Source organism: Myotis nattereri (genome assembly GCF_964212035.1).
Source record: "Myotis nattereri genome assembly, chromosome: 2".
Taxonomy (NCBI): Eukaryota; Metazoa; Chordata; class Mammalia; order Chiroptera; family Vespertilionidae; genus Myotis; species Myotis nattereri.
In genome coordinates, this window is record NC_138076.1 from 205861682 (window position 1) to 205878827 (window position 17146).

The window sequence follows — 17146 nt, forward strand, 5'->3', positions numbered from 1 at the left end:
CAACAACAGCAGTTTTAACATGATGCTGGAGCACCTACGGATGAGAACCGCCTGGTCCCTCTGACCTCAAGGAGCTCATCCTGTCTGCAGAGACGGGCAGCCCACAGTGAAATGCTGTAACCGAGTGTGATCACGTGGCAATGACTGCACAGCACACACGTGCTATGGGAGCAAAGAAACGGAAGGGCCAGTTCTGACCGGGTCAGAAGGACGTGTGTGAGTGGGAGACGCAGTGCCTTAACAGATAGATGACTGACAGGAGGTGAGGGAGAGAGGAGAATAAAGGGACTGTGGCCGCGCACAGGGGTGCTGGGACAGGGAGTGGTGAGCAGGACTCTATGGTTAGAGCAGAGAAGGGGAGAGATGAAAGGCCATGGGAAGCAATGACCATCATTAAGCAGCCTGGACTCCATCAGCAAGGCGTGGGGAGCAGCGCGGCCTGCCCCTGAGCTCCCGGCCTCCGGGCAGCCCCCTCCGGGCAGCCCTGTGCTAAGTGCCAGACGCAGAGCCCGGCTCCCAGCCTCCGGTCCCCATGCTCTCTTCCTACCCGGGCCTTCTCAGATGCGGTTTGCTCTGCAGGAAACCCTCTCGCCCTGGCTCATTCCGTCAATACTTATTGAGCATACACGATCTGCCGGGCAACGAGCAGGATGCAGGGGACATGGGGTGAGTAAAGACACGCCATCCCTGCCCTCACCATGGTCCTGGTCTGGCCTCTGCTCCTCCTCACCCTCCTCCCCATTCAGCACTGGATGGCCCATCACCCAGTCTTCAGCTCTGAGGGCAGCCTTTTGCTCTTTGAATCCTGCCCTAAGTCAGGCCCTTCCTCACAGGCAGGCACCTCAGCACCACGTGCCTCTCTGCAGGTAGGGATCACCTGTTTGCTGGTCTACATCCCACCTGACTGAGCTCAGGGAGGTCAAGGATCATGCCAGGTGTGTTTGAGTGGATTGCCCCATGATTGCGTCTGGTGTCTAGGATGTGGTAGGATTCACAAAGGATCTGACTGGGTCGATGGGTGGTGGACGGTAGACAGATAAGGGGCAACAGGTGGACACATCATGGAAGAGATTAGATGAGATGGATGTGGACTGAGGGTCTGATGAAGACGGTGGGAGGACAGCGGCCAGCCAGGAGGCTGAATCTGGAGGGATCCTGAAGAGAGTTATATGTAGGGAAATGGAGAGGAAGCAGCCAAAGATGACGCTGAGATTCCTGGTGGGCGCTGATGTCTCCAGGACAGGGGCTGGACGAGGAAAGACGCTGGAGGAAGGTGGTGATTTGGGGACTGGGTGCACCGGGTGGGGCTGGACCAGTGAGCCTGGGCCTGAAGAAAGTTCTTACCAAAGGCCAACCTGCCATACACATAACAGGTGCACGAGGGCAATAACCTGAAGGAAATGAATGGCAGAAACCATTAGCACGACAGAATTCCTCCGTGGGACCATTGTCTGAAAGTGGCAGATTCCTCCGTGGAACCATCCATTCAAGGGGGGCGGGGGGGAGGCCTGCCCTCCGTTTCCCTGCAGCAGGGCTGCCAGGAGCCTGATGAGGACCGGTGGCCTGAGGGGTCATGTCTGCTCACTGGCCAGAGGCTTAGCTGATGGCTACCTCAGGGGCAGCCGGTCAAAGCCCCTGGGAAGACAGATGGTCCACTTAGCCCTCAGCGTTGGCACAGCCACTCCCCTCTCCCCCAGAGCCCTGGCAGAGCCTTATGGATGGTGGAGGCTGGAGCAAGTTAAGCCTGCATAATTGCCAGCTTGCATTTTTATCCAGAACGGAGGGATGGCGTCATTTCAGACATGGGGCGATGGTACCAAATGTCTGTATCCTGGTTCGTGCTATTCCCTCCCCTCCTTGAACAGGGGTTTCTGCTCATCCTTCAAAATTCCCTCTGAAAGTCATCTCCTCCTAGTAACTGTCTCAGAACACATCCATGTCCCTTTCCTGCTAACTCAGCACCGCAGAGGAAAGGCAAGTGAACCATCTATAGCACGGCGCTGTGATGCACATTCAGACCCCTGGCTCTGGTCCAGACTGTGACATCCTGAGGACAGGAGCCACCTTTTCATCTCCATCCCCAGGGCCCCGTGGAGGGCCTGGCATCCACGGGTGCTCAACACACACTGATGCACCAGGAAGAGAAAGCCAACGCCCCCTCCTATGAAGGTAGCACAGCTGATGGCACAATCCTCATCAGTGATGCGGCCTTGGGCTCTGCCCCAGAACCTCTGGGCTGGGACCCTGGCTACATCCGTTACTGAGTGGCCATAAGCAGGTTAATCATTGCTCTGGGCCCCAACTTCTTCACCTTCAAAACAGGCACAATAATGCTGAACAATGTTACCCTGGGCCAGTGGTCGGCAAACTCATTAGTCAACAGAGCCAAATATCAACAGTACGACAACTGAAATTTCTTTTGAGAGCCAAATTTTTTAAACTCAAACTATATAGGTAGGTACATTGTTATTAACTTAATTAGGGTACTCCTAAGGCTTAGGAAGAGCCATACTCAAGGGGTCAAAGAGCCGCATGTGGCTCGCGGGCCGCAGTTTGCCGACCACGGCCCTGGGCAATTGTAGGGGTTAAGTGATTAACATATATACATACATACACATGTATTTATACATCCTATATAATAAAAGGCTAATATGCAAATTGTCCCCTCGGAATTTCTACTGACCGGGAGTTCAACTGCCCACTATGACGTGTGCTGACCACCAGGGGGCGGAACGAAGTAAGGCCATGGCTGGCAGCCGGGGGAAGGAAGGGACCCAGCCAGGCCTAGGGACCCTACCTGTGCACAAATTTTGTGCACCGGGCCTCTAGTATATATATAAAGCACTTAGTGGAGTGCTGGTGCATGATAAGATTTCACTGCATGGTAAGATTTCCACATGCTGACCATTGGTATGGTCTGAATATTTGTGTTCCCCACCCCCCACCCCCAAATTCATATGTTGGGTGCTAACCTCTAAGGTGATCGTATCAGCAGGTGGGCCTTAGGGAGGTGATTATGTCATGGGGCAGAGTCCCACTGAAAGGGATTAGTGCACCTATAGAAGAGGCTCCAGAGACACCCCTCACTCCTCCCAGCACGGGAAGGCACAGAGAGAAGTCCGTACCCAGGGAGCAGGCCCCCCGCCCCCGCCTGAACCCGACCACGCTGATGCCATGACCTGGGGCTCCCAGCCTCCAGACCTGCGGGAGACAAGGCTCTGCTGTTGGCACCCCACTGAGACTGTGGTATTTTGTTACAGCAGCCCCAACAAACTCAGACAACCATTGTCAACATCAACTTGTGAAACTGTTATTTTCTCAATGCTTTTGCATCATTTTTCTTTTTCTTTAAATTTTTTATTGATTAATGCATCGTTTTTCAAATAAAGTGTTTCAATTAGTTCCTCCATCCATAGATAAAAAACAACAACAGAGCTGAATGATGAAACATCCAACGCAGGGCTACCAGAGCAGACACAGATAAGGCATAAGAGATGGGCGCAAGTCCTCTCGTCGGCTATCCATGTGGCGGGGACCAATGAAGAGAGATCATGGTAACTACACAACCGTGAGAACATGTGTGTGACAATGCTGGGCTGCGCCATGCAACTGCAAAGTTGGGGAATGGCACACATGAAGAGCAGGCTGCCACAGACAGTGCAGGGCACCCCTGGAGATGGGTGGGAACACCTTATGCATGCAATCAGGGGGCTCTGCAGGGAGGAGCACAGAGCGATGGGACCACTTCTCACTGGTAGAGAGGACAGGAAGTTCCCAGAGACATGCATTGGCATGGGCCTCTGGGTGGGAAGAGGTGGAGGATGGAGGCAGGCATCCTGCAGGATAGAAGAGAGTAAGGAAAGGGCCAGCGGGAGGGAAGGACAGCGAGTCTTGTTTGGTTGGCTCATACGAGGACACGTGATGAACACCTACTGCATGCCAGGCGTGGGCAGGATAAAAAGAGAGTGACAGACTTCCTGGCAGGCTGGGACGGAGTATGGGGCCTCCTAGGATGTGTGACTTGCAGTCTCTAAGAGAAAGAGAGCCAGGCAGGCTTGGGGGACTCCACGGGCAGAAATCACCCCTGGAATTCGGGACGTTAACCTGGCTATAGAGGAGACACACCAGCGCTGGGAAAGGAGGCTGCTGAAAGCATTCCTATGAGGTGTCCCCTCCATGACCTTCCTCTGGTCCCAAGTGCCTTCCCAGAAGGGAGAGTAAATCCACAGACACTTAGCTCATTGTTAGGGCAAAACTAGTGTTTGCATGGCCCCAGGGGCCAGTGTGCCTCATGCACTTCCCTCAGAAGACTGTGAAAATGCTCAACCAGGGGACACGGGGGGCTCCCAGCGCAGGTGATGTGTGCTGACACTGACTCATCGTGGGAACTTGGTCCTGTCTGCCACACCTCTCAGTGGCCACAGAGAAAGCACCTGAGAACATTGCCCAGACCACTTTTCCTGGAGTCTCCATGGAAACCAAGTTCCCCTTGAGCTTTACCTTGCAAATCCACTGCCAACCAGATGGTCTCCCCTTCATATTCCACAGGCCCCTTGGAATCACGACAGCCCAATCACAGCCCTCCTGCCCCGCCAGGTTACTAACTGTGGAGTGCTGGTTAGGTTCCATCTCTGTCCGCGGGGACAGACTTGGGTCTGTCACTCATGGGTATAGTCCAGCCCCAGAAAAATGTCCAGCATATTACGTGGGGGCTCATTTTGTCCTCTCTTGCCCCCTCACACAAGCATAGGGGTGCTATTGCTGAGTTACTAAGCAAATCCATTCCTAGTTATATGCAAAAAGTATATGAAAACATGTTAAAGGTAAAGAGGGCCAAATATATGGTGACAGAAGATGATCTGACTTTGAGTGGTAGGCACACAATGCAATATAGAGATCATATATTAATGTACACTTGAAACCTACATATTCTTATTAACCAATGTCACTCCAATCTAATTATATAAAAGCCTAAGTGATCGGCTGACCAGTAGCTATGACGCGCACTGACCACCAGGGGGCAGACGCTCAATGCAGGAGCTGCTGAGCAACAGCAACTTTGTACAGTGCCATCTGGAACTCCGGGACCCCTCGGGGGATGTTGGACTGCTGGTTTCGGCCTGATCCCCGCAGGCCAGGCTGAAGGACCCCACCTGCTGGAGGGACCTCACTCGCTCCACAGATACCCTTAGAGCCACGGCACCACCCCAGGTGCGGTGGCTGGGGCAGGACCGCAAGAGGTTGGCTTCAGGACCTGTCCATCCTATCTCACCCAGTCCTGCCCTGCCGCCACCTTCTACTTAATTTTCTTTCAATGTGCATGAATCCGTGCACCGGGCCTCTAGTAAATTTAATAAAGAAAATAAACTCTCTTTTCCCTAAAACAAACAAAAACATAAGTCAAAAGCTTGTATACAAATCTTCATGGTGGCATCATTCAAAAGGCAAGAAGTGGAAACAACCCAAATGGCCACCAATTGGTGAACAGATAAACAAAACTTGGTCTATTCCATACAATGGAACATTATTGAGCAATGAAAAAGGAATGAAGTACTGACAGGTGCTATGACATGGATGGACCTTAAAAATATGCTAGGCGGAAAAAGCCATCCACAAAAGACTAAATGATATCATATTATTCCATTGCTATGAAATGTCCAGAATAAACAAATCCATGATAACGTAGATCTGTGGCATCAGGGGGTGGAGGTGGAAGTGACTGCTATTGGGTATTAGGGTTTGCTTTTGAGATGATGAAAATGGCCTACTGTTAGAGAGTAGTGTAGTGATGGTTGCACAACTGTGAATACACTGAAGACCCACCAAGTGTACATGTCTAAAAAGTGAATTTTAGAGAACGTGAATTACACCCCAATACTTACTCCTTTGCCTATGAGGAGGAGTGATGGTCTGAATGGTAAGTTTGGGTGAGGGAGTCAGGCCTGGTGGGCTGGGCTCTTCCTGGACTTCTTCCTCGGGGGGCTGTGCTGTTGTGCACTAAGTGGCTTGCCCAGGTGAGGAAGGCCTGTAACTGTCCAGGTGGCCTCAGACCAGGTCAACCCAATTCATAGGGCCAAACACAGGAGCCGGATTGTGTCCACATTGGAAAGGATATCCCAGAATTCAAGACAGCAAAGGCGCTATTTCATTTTCCCTGTGTCACTTCTGAGTTTCACATTCGGTTCCTACCTCACAAGGTAAGCACCAGTTTTAACAACAGGGCCCTGCAAGTTCCAAGCTCAGTCCAAGGCCACGTCTCCATCCTGTTCTCTTTTGTTCTGAGGGAGATCCGACAACAGATGCTAAGGACACAGTTACACTGAAGTGAAGTTCATCTACTAATGATAATCAGAACTCATTCAGAAGAATCCCAAAGGGATTAATTCTCTCCATTTTTTATTCAATGCTACCTAATTTTAGATCTACACAACATCTGACCTAGCCTTTTATACCTGTCGCTGGTTATATGTACATTTTGGGAGCATTGCTTTAAACCCATGTGAAGAGGCGCCTGCCTGTACAGGTGGACCAGTGTGGGTCCCAGTCAGCCTCCCTGGGTTCAAACACACAGACGTTGCCGCAGATTTCAAACAAGACCGAGCTTTTACAACAAAGAAGAGAGCGAGCGCGTGCCTCATCTTCAGCAGGGCCTGCAACTCGGCTGGTAATGCGCGATGCTCTGGCCGCCTCCACTGCTCCCCTGTCCCAGGGTGCGATGCAATAAATATGGTAACACAAAGAGGCAGAGATGATTAAACCTCAGCTTTCTCCTCGCGTTCCTTCCTTAGCCTGTTGGGAATGTGCCACGGCCCCTGCAAGGCAACCCAGGGTCTGTTTTTATTAAACTACACAGGGACATCCGAGCTGAATAATCCTTAATTATTAAGTTGGGAATAGAACTGCAATTTTGAGAAAAAGGAGGAGCCGGTGATGGCAACCTGAACGCTCAGTGATTCTGTTGCACTTAGAGATGTAACAGAACTCACTGCGGGAAAACGCGGCGGCCAGAATGAGGTTTCCAGTGAGAGGTCTTGGGGTGCGGGAGGACAGGTGGCCTTGATAATGCGGGATGATTCAAGGACAAGTCAGTTTCACGTCAGAAAAGCTCTCCATGGGGGAAGAACAGAGCCACTTTCCAGAAAATCGAAAGGCCTCCTGGTGTAGTAAGAGCAGCATGGACTCTGGGGTTAGCAGAGGGGAGGTTGGAATCCCAGGAGCAGCCCTTACCCGTGACCTTGAATGAGCTCTTTAACCTCTCCCTGCCTCATTTCCTCATTCACGTGTGGGGATAATGGCACTGACTGACCTGGCTGGGATGAAGGTGGAGTAAAAATATGTGATGCTCGGAATCTGACCTATACAAGTTCGTTCTCTGATTTCATGTGTATGTGCATAACCAAAGAGCATAAGCTCTCTCGCCCGTTTAAAGATATTACCCTGTCTATATTTTTTATTCTTAACTTTATTGAGATACTAGAGGCCTGGTCCAGAAATTCGTGAATGGGCAGGGTCCCTAGGCCTGGCCGGTGATCAGGGCTGATCTGCGGGGCAATTGGCAGGGCGATTGGAGGACCCCTGCTCACACCCACCTTGGCTGGCCTGGCACCACCCGCTTGCTGGCCCTGCCACCTGCCGCTGGTGGGGGCCTGCGGGCTTGGGGCAGCTCCTGTGTTGAGTGTCTGCCCCCTGGTGGTCAGTGCATGTCATAGTGACCGGTCGTTCTGCTGGTTGTTCTGCCATTCGGTTGATTTGCATATTAGGGTTTTATATAGATAGATAATTGACAAATAAAAGTTGTATATATTTTAAGGTAAACATGAAGTATCATAAACATTTAAGGTGATGGTTTCATACTTATACATTATGAAATAATCATGACAATCAAGTCAATTAACACAGTCTTCCTCTCCTATAGTTATCATTTTTTTCTTTTCTTTATTCCATGGTATTGTCTTAAGTCATCCAGGCCTTTAAAACTTCCATTTATTTCATACTCAGTACCCTAAAAATACCCACCTGAGAGGATGAAGACGACTATGAAGAGTCACAATAGTGATAGCAATGTCTACATGGTCCCTCAAAATGATAATTAAAAATAAAATAATAATGATACTCAAAATGGTAACATTTTCTTTTTTTTCTGAATGAAAGCTCAGACTTTGAAGCTAGGTTGACAGGGATCAAACCTGGCCCTGACCATCCTCTCTGCATTGACTTAACATCTTGATCCTCAGTTTCATCATCTGTCAAATGGGGACAATAGCAGTATCCACCTCAAAGAAACCTATGCACTCATATCTGATAAACAAGAGGAATAGAGCCTGATGCATTCATATTTGTTAAATAAATAAAATGCAGAGATGCTTCACACAGATCATCTCCTCTGGTAGTCAGGCTCAGTGACAGCTTGGGGACAAGCCAGAGCTCCAAGTACAGTGACTTGCCTAGTGGCTCCCAGCTCATGGATGGCAAGACCAGAATCCCCATCTAGCTCTGGTTCTTGGTTTTATTCAAATCCTAGTTCCTCCCTTCACAGTCTGGAAACTGCTTCTATAATAAGTTTAAGCCTGAATAAACAGTAAGACAGTTAGAGGCAGATACTGGTCACGAATATGCTGTTTTATCCTCCATGGTCTTCAGGGGCACATGTGAAAATAATATAAACAAACAAACAAACAAACAAACAAAACACCCCAAACAACAACCCAGCTGCTTGATATGCACAGTGAGGGAAGCACCACGCTCCCTCCTGCGAACAGGACTATTGAGTGTGAGAGTAAGTAGATCATCCCAGCAAGCAAATATTAAATTTTTACAAGCTGGCCAACTTTCCTGCCCAGGAGGTAAACATGTAAGTTACTAAATAAATATTTTCTTTCCCGGCTCACTAAAAGCTCCGTTTCCTTGAAGAGCAGCTATATTTCCCAGTTTATTTGCAATTGGAATTAGAGTTACAGGCTTCCCCACATTTTTCTCATCTTTCCAGCCAAGTGACAAAGACTTTATTTACATTGTGCTACTTTCTATTAGATAAGCGTTTGCTCACCTATATTCTGAATTTATTATATTCTCACCAGCCTTTTCTTCACCATAGAGGCTGCATACTGAGATCACCAAAATATATGTAAAGAGAAAACAAAAGCAAGATCACCCCCAACCACAACATGCAAAAAATTCCATTTTAATTTTTTTTTCTGCTAGTCTTCTAGCCCCTGTATTCACACCAGGTAGATGTGAATTTGTGTGTAGGTGACATGTTTATATAGTGGAATGATACTATGCATATGTTGTTTTTTGTTGTTGTTTTTAAATCCTCACCGAGGATATTTTCCCATTGATTTTTAGAGAGAGTGGAAAAGAGAGGGAGAGACAGAGAGAAATATCAACGTGAGAGAAAACACATCCATTGGCTGCCTCCGACCAGGGCCTGGGCCAGGGAGGAGCCTGCAACCGAGGTATGTGCCATTGACTGGAATCGAACTCCGGACCCTTTGGTCCACAGGCCAACGCTCTAACCACTGAGCCAAACTGACTAGGGCATGCATACGTTTTTGAATTCTGCTGTCACTTATTTTATATCATCAAATATCATTTATGTCTATGTTATGACGTCCTTCTTAAAACCAACCAAGAACGTGGTTTAGTGTCAGAGGATGTTCCATTTATTTAACCTTAGTCTGTTTATAAGTGCTACTCAAATTTTTCTAACTATAAGTAATATTTCACAAAAGCCTTTGTGCGTTAGCATTAGCCTTTTAAGACAGAGCCCCTAACGCAGTCATGTCAGATCACGGTCTTGGGCATACTACTATGACATTTCTTTCCAAAAAGTTGCCTTAGCCATTTTCAGTGCCGGCGTCCGTGTGTATGAGTGTCCGTATCACTCTTTTCCTACCTTTCATACTAGAGTGTGCCTACCGTCAGCGGGCAGGCTGCAGAAGTAACATTGATTTCGAGTAACAAAGCAAGCCTTCAATGAAAATCTGCCGAAAACCTTGTCTGGAAAACAAATCTAATTACTGTAATTCACAGTGAAAGCCGAAAGAGCCATCCTGCCCTACTATTATTATATTATTCTTTCCATTAGGAGGAACCTCATTTGACAAAGTGCTTTATCATCATGTGTGTGTTAATCCCCGTAACGCGTGCTAGAAGCAAGGAAACTATTTATAGCTGGACTTTCTGAGCTGAAAACCCTCTCAAAAGTCCTGCTATCTCGATATCTAAACTCAAAAGCCCCTGCCTATCAATTCACAGGACCATTCTCATTGGTCGAATTTCTTGGGTGGGAGGGCGGAAGTGGTTATTTGGTCACTGACATGGGGTGCAGAATTTTCATAACACCTCAGAAGTAGGTGCTTTCTTCTCAGATCTCCATGCCCCCGTGATGGAGCAACAACTGCTGTTTTTACATTACATTTTTACAGGCTGCTGTGTCGTTACCATAGGAGTAAGAGTTTGCACTCAATAGAATTCTCACCGTTTCGGCAACTATCGGGATTATCGGATCTGTAGCTAAAGCAACAGCAATAGTATTTACACCAAACACGACCACCAGAAGGTTCTGTGACCTGAAAACTGGCCATAAATTTGAGAAATGACATAATTGACGGTCTGTGGTCATAGAAAGAGGCTTCTCTAAAGAGTGGTTTTTTGTTTTTTTCCCCGATCGGGGAGGGCCCTGAGTTCTTTAGCGGAGAGAAGGAATAATCACATGAAAGGCTGATTACCACTCATTGAATTCAATGCTCAGTCCCAAAACGCCTGGCTTCAAGTGGCCGATGGAGGTGAAGAACCACGCGGAGTCTTAGAAAGCACCCAGAGCAGGGGTGGTGTGGGAGGGGCATTCTGCCACACCTCGGAAGATGTGGGGTAGAGCCCCCCTTGGCCCGTCCCATTTCCTTCCTCCGAAGTCACCATGCCAACTGGACAGGGCGATGAGGAGGAGCTGAGAGCCCCACCCCTGAGGGTGTAAGGATCATGTTGCTAGCTTCTCCCAACCGCCCCTCGCCCCCCCCCACCCCCCCCACCCCCGCTCCAGGAGGCAGTGATGGATGTTTTGCTACCCCACTGACTGCAGGCACATAAGGGGGCAAGCGGGGGGGGGGGGGGGGGCGGCACGCAGCAAAAGAAGCATCCAGGTGAGGTCAGTACAAAGAGCCAAGCTAATAAAGAAATGTTCTTTTCAGCCAAATAAGTTTTAGGGTGAGTTGGTCGGCAGCAAAAGCAAACTGATACAAGAGCTAATGTCTAAAGCAAGCATGTCAAACTCACGGCATGGGCCGCATGCCTCATTTATTTGGCTCGTGTTAGCCTTTGAGTTTGACATGCTTGGTCTAAAGAGTTCAAACGCCCTGCTAAAAATCAGTCAGCAGGACAGTGGCATAAATGTGAACCTGAACTAGGTGTGAGCCAGGTTGAACTAGGTGTTAACCGGTTGAATAAATATATCTTCAGGTTATTTTTGAATGAAGTCCCCTAGGTTCAGTTGTCAACCAAGTAAACATTGAGGGAGCATATAATGTGTGTTAAGTACTTGGCTAAGATACTAGAAAGACAGAAAAAATAAGGCACACGTCCCACGTTCTACTATAAAAGACACAACAGAAATAGATAAATAAATAGAATGTAATAAAAACAATAACAGAAAGATGCACAGGGCATTATGGGCTATAGGAGGCAAGCCCCAACCTAGACCTACACCTCCAGGGGGGCTGTCTAATAGAAATGATGCCTATGAGGAATATTAAAGAGCAAGGCAACTCTGCAAGTCAGGGTGGGAAGAGAGGAAGGAAGAGGGCAGAAATGGGCAGACAGTGCTGAATGAGGACAAACAGCAGGCAGGGCACACCGGGCACGCCTGCCGCAGGTGGGGGTGCGACCAGGTCAGTGTTGCCGGAGCGTGAACTATCAGCAAGGGGAGGAGAGGGAGACCACCACGGGGAATGACATCCCATCCGGATGGTCTGTGCGACACTGTAAAGAGGTAAAGAGATTCAGTTCTCTCCCCTGGCCAAGGAAAAGCCAATGAAGGGCTTTGAGAAGCCAGATTTGCGTGTCTGAATACCATCCTGGCCTTTTAGGAGCCTGGCTGTGGGGAGACGGGAAGGACTAGTGCCAGAGGAACTAAGCATACCCGAACTCTGCCAGGCGCAGTGGAGGACAGGAAAGGGTAGAGTGGAAAAAGATGTTCCAGGGAGAACCCTGAGGCACTGATAATAGATGGGCTGGACGGGGGGCTGAAGCCAAGATGAACCCTGTTTCGTGCCGGGTTGGCAGCGCCTGGGCGCCCATTTCTCCTGTCTCTGCTGATGCCTCTGACAACTGGATTCTAGCATCAAACTTTCCATTCATCTCTGTTCAACTGAACGCGGAGATTTTTGTGACTATTCCTACTGCTGAGAACCTTCCGGATCCTGACCCCGTCACCTGATACATTTGTATGCTGTTGGCTAAAGCTCTGGGTAAGCTTCATCCAAACCTTGGAAAGTTTCTTTGAACAGAGCTAAGGACACTGGCTGGAACTGGGGGTTCAATCTGGATAGACCCTAAGAATGCCGAGGTATCACTCAACACAGAGAAGGAAAGTCCCGGGGGAAATTAGAGGCCAACGCCTGGAATTCAAGGGGAAGAAGCGATGACTCAGGAAGGCAGGCATTTCCAGGAGGAAGAGGCATCTGTCCTTCATGGGGCTGGTTCCATGTGGACCCCCTGGGGCCATGGATATCATCTGTAGGCAGGGAGTCTCTAATGATCAGAAATGGCCAGAGGTGGACCAGGCTACAATGGAAAAGACAATGCAACCTATTTTAGTTTGCTAGGGCTACCATCACATAATTCCACAGAATGATACAAAATGCCACAGACTGAGTGGCTTAACCAATAGAAAGAATTTCTCACAGTCTAGAGCAGGGGTGGGCAAACTTTTTGACTCGAGGGCCACAATGGGTTCTTAAACTGGACCGGAGGGCCGGAACAAAAGCATGGATGGAGTGTTTGTGTGAACTAATATAAATTCAAAGTAAACATCATTACATAAAAGGGTACGGTCTTTTTTCTTTTTTTTTAGTTTTATTCATTTCAAACGGGCCGATCCAGCCCGCGGGCCATAGTTTGCCCACGGCTGGTCTAGAGGCTGGAAGTGTCGGCAGTGTTGGTTTCTTCCCAGGCCTCCTGCCTTAGCTGTAGATGCTCGTAGATGCTGTCTTCTCCATGTCCTCACATGGTCTTCATACTGTGTGAGTCTGTGTCCTAATCTCTTCCCATAAGGGCACCAGTCATACCAGATTAGGGCCAACTCTATTGACCTCATTTTAATTGAATCACCTCCTTAAAGATCCTATCTCCAGATTCAGTCACATCCTGAGCTGCTGGGGATTAGAGCTCCAACAGATAAAGTATTTTGGGGCAACACACAGAATTCAGCCACAACCTGGCAACAGGGACATGTACACAGAGAGGTCTGGTGACTGTCAGGCAAGGGAAGCTGATGAAGAACTGGAGGATTAAATTTGGGGTGTCCTTGAAGGTCCCTTCAGGTCTAAAAGCTGCAATTCTAAACACCGAGACAGCACCTAATCGCTACTATTAAACATTATTAACACAACTAGTGACCCGGTGCATGGATTCGTGCACACTGAAAGGAAATTAATTAGAAGGTGGCCGGTGGGGCGGGACTGAGCGAGACAGGCTGGACACATCCTGGGACCAGTCTCCCGCAGTCTCTCCCAGGCCAGCTGCATCTGTAGTGGTGCTGTGGCTCGAAGCGCATCTGCAGAGTGAGCAGGGACCCTCTGGCAGGTGAGGTCCCTCGGCCTGGCCTGTGAGGATCAGGCCAAAACCGGCTCTTTGACATGCCCCAAGGAGTCCCAGAGTGCAAGAGGGCACACTGCAAAGTTGCTGTCATACAGGGTGTGGAACGTAAACGCAAGTGTGCAGTAAGCCAGATTCTGGGCCGGCAGTGCCCCAGCAACAATATAACCCATGGCCAAAGGTGGAATCGCGCAGCCCTGCAAGGAATTGGGCTCCCTCCTCTCCGGTTTCCGGCGGGGTGTGTCATCCAAGAATCACTGCTGCCAAGTCACTGCAGCTCGGCAGCTCCTGCGTTAAGTGTCTGCCCCCTGGTGGTCAGTGCACATCATAGCTACTGGTCAGATGGACACTTCGCATATTAGCCTTTTACATACACAGATAGTCTCCCCAAGGTCTAAGGCAAAAGTTAAATCTTCATGTCAGCTTGAATGTCTGATGAAAGGGTGCTTGGATTTAACCCTTCCCCCTGGAAACACACATAGGCAGATCGCCACACCTGCAGAAAGTAGCCATCACGCTCACCTGTGAAACAGGACAGACTTGACCAAGGTGACGACATCCCGGCTGGCATTGTATCCTGCGCAGACGATAGCAACGTGGATCGTCTGGGAAGCAAACAAAAACAGGGCGAGCAGTTAGACCCATGGAGAAGGGCCTTCCCAGGGCTTCCGACCGCATGACAAAGAAAAATGGCCTTTACTTCTTGTTGGGATCATCAGAAAACAAAGAACACAGGCTGCAGCTCTGGAAAATAACTCGAGACAGTTTTATTAAGCCTTTTTAATCGGTTTATGGAGCTATCATCATTTGGAAACCATTAAGGCTCTTTTCAATTACATTTTGGGGATGAGAGACATGGCAATTGGCTCAAACAGACAAACAGTGAGCTCCCTGTCCCCAAGCTGGAGACGATGACAGATGGCAACCAGAGAGAGGAAAGAAAACATGCCCCAAAAGGATGAGCTGGCCATCGGGGATCTCAGACCAAGAAGAGGTGGCTCCGAGAGCTTGTGAAATGTTCCCATGAACTGTCTCAGGTTTGAGTCAACTTGATAACATGGCAAGAGGGGCAGAGGGGTCAATATGGGCCATAGCTCGGTATCCTTCAAAGAATCGAAGACTGGCAGATTGAAGGGAGCCTGACGGATCTTATCATCTAAGTAGTCAAGAGCATGGGCCCCAGATGTGAATGAATGAATCCTGGCTCCGTCCTTTAACCCAAGGTGACCCTGCGAATGTAGTGTCAGGTAGTGTACTGTCAGGTGACTCCCTGTCACATAAGAGGCATAACACATCCTGCAGAATGTCATGGAGCATGTGTGGGAACGATGCCAAAAGCAGAATACAGCGCTGGGCACATTGCATTCCAGTCACCGCACAAACGTCCTTGAGCACCGAGCTTCCCAAATGGGGTGCCTCGGCACCTTGGTGTGACGGACATGAACTCCAGGCGATGGAGGTACTCATCTCTTCAAGCTCTCCTGCTACCAGGCAGGGCTGGCCCCTCAGGCTCGGCATCCTCTGCTGCCAGCAACTTTGCCTGTTTCCCCCCTGGTGCTCTACAGTCAGCCTTTTCTATAATAAAATGGGCAGGACTTGACCAGACAGGAAAGTCCTGCTCCAGGGCACCCCCACAGGCAGCCATCCAGCCTCTCTCAAAACAGCTCCGAGTGCAGGGTTCACCCTCTCCATATTGTCTCTTCTACTAAAGCAAGGCCCTCCTGGCCTGGGCACCAGCCTCCCGACCCCCTGCAGCCTCGTGCTGTCCAGGGAGAAGCACAGAACAAGTATGTTCCCTTTGGCACCCGACACTTAAATAATGGCGAGTGCTCCGTAGGTGCCTCTGCATGGTCAGAACTACCCACAGCCCTCCCTCCCGTGGCAGGGCCTCCGGCTCCCCGTTACCCTCATCAGCTACTGCAGAATACAGTCCTGAGACCCTGGCCCTTCCCACTCGGGCTCTGAGAACAATGACACCCCACCTGCAACACCAGCAAGGGAAGTATCACCACCCCGGGGTGAAGCATCCAACACCACGTCCATGACGTCTTCAGTCCCAATGGCCTTCCCTCCCCCGGGCCACCCGCGCTCAGCGCCGTAAGCCGGACCTCAGCCTCGTCAGGATCCTCACTGTCTCAGAAATCCTGCACTCAGGCTCACCATCCCGCACCACACCTGCTCCTCCAGCTCAGGGAGAGGCCCGTCCCACCCGTCAGCCTCTGGGCCCCGACAGCGCTTCACTCACTCCCTGGCCCCTGGAGCTTTCTGACAATGTCTGGAGTCCTTTTGCTCGTCTCTCCTTGGGGTGGGGAGGGATGCTGCTCAACATCCCTCAACGCACAGGACCGCCCTCACAACCAAGAACGATCCTGCCCAAGCGGTCTAAAGAGCTGCAGCGAGAAACACTCTTTAAGTAGAGGAAGGCAGTCAGGAGCCCTCCTCCCTGCACTCGAGGGATGTCACACCGGCCTTTACTGGTGACAAGGCCTGGATGGGGGGTGGGGGGCTGATGTTCTTATTTGCCCCTCCAGACCCCCTCTCTCTCTACCCTTCCCCGGCTTCCTCTGTGCCGGGGAGCCCAGCCTTTATAGACAGAATTGCAGGCTCCTGTAACTGCTGGGTTCTGGAGGAGTTTAGTCAATGAGGGCAGCAAGGACAGGTCAGATTTCCCGCTCCTGCCAGGGGCCCTCCCACACCTCCAGTTCCTGCTGGTTTCACAAGGCCCCCACCTCCCACCCCTTCCCAGGGGTTGCAGTGACTCCCTCCAGGCAGCTTGGCACCCCTCCCCGGTTTCCCTCCGCCCTGCCCAGGCCTTTGGCCCTGCATCACACCCCTTCCACTCCTTCGTTTTTATTTTAATGTATTTGTATTGATTTCAGAGAGTGGAAAGGAGAGGGAGGGAGAGATAGACACATCAATGAAGAGAGAATCGTGGATCAGCTGCCTCCTGCACTCCCCACACTGGGGATATAAAGCCTGCCACCCGGTTATGTGCCCTGACCGGGAATCGAACTGTGACCTCCTGGTTCATAGGTCGACGCTGAACCACTGAGCCAGGCCAACTGGCTTCCACACCTTTTGAATGAGCCAAGTTTCCTGACAAACCGTCATGCCCTTTCCTCACATCCCCTCTGTCCTGGCGGCTGGAGGGGAAGGCTGAAACCTTCACAGACAGTGCTTATCCCTAAAGTGAAACGAAGCAGGAGCGCACCCCGGTGCCACACATGGGGATGTGTAATTGCACGGAGAAAGTCTAAGGAGCTCAGCAAACTCCGCAGACACATGGACCACAAGGCTCTCTCTAAGGAGGCCCATGGAGGCTCCCGCTGCCCAC

The 17146-nt window shown here is 50.1% G+C and overlaps 1 protein-coding gene across 3 annotated transcripts in view; it reads right to left on the bottom strand.

The window, feature by feature from the left end:
• LARGE1 (LARGE xylosyl- and glucuronyltransferase 1) overlaps positions 1-17146 on the bottom strand; it is a 425273-nt gene that overhangs the window by 200905 nt on the left and 207222 nt on the right. For all 3 annotated transcript variants that reach the window (XM_081082858.1, XM_081082859.1, XM_081082860.1), the window contains exon 4: positions 14335-14417. In XM_081082858.1, coding sequence (XP_080938984.1) covers positions 14335-14417 — 83 coding nt within the window. The remainder of the gene's footprint in view (positions 1-14334; positions 14418-17146) is intronic.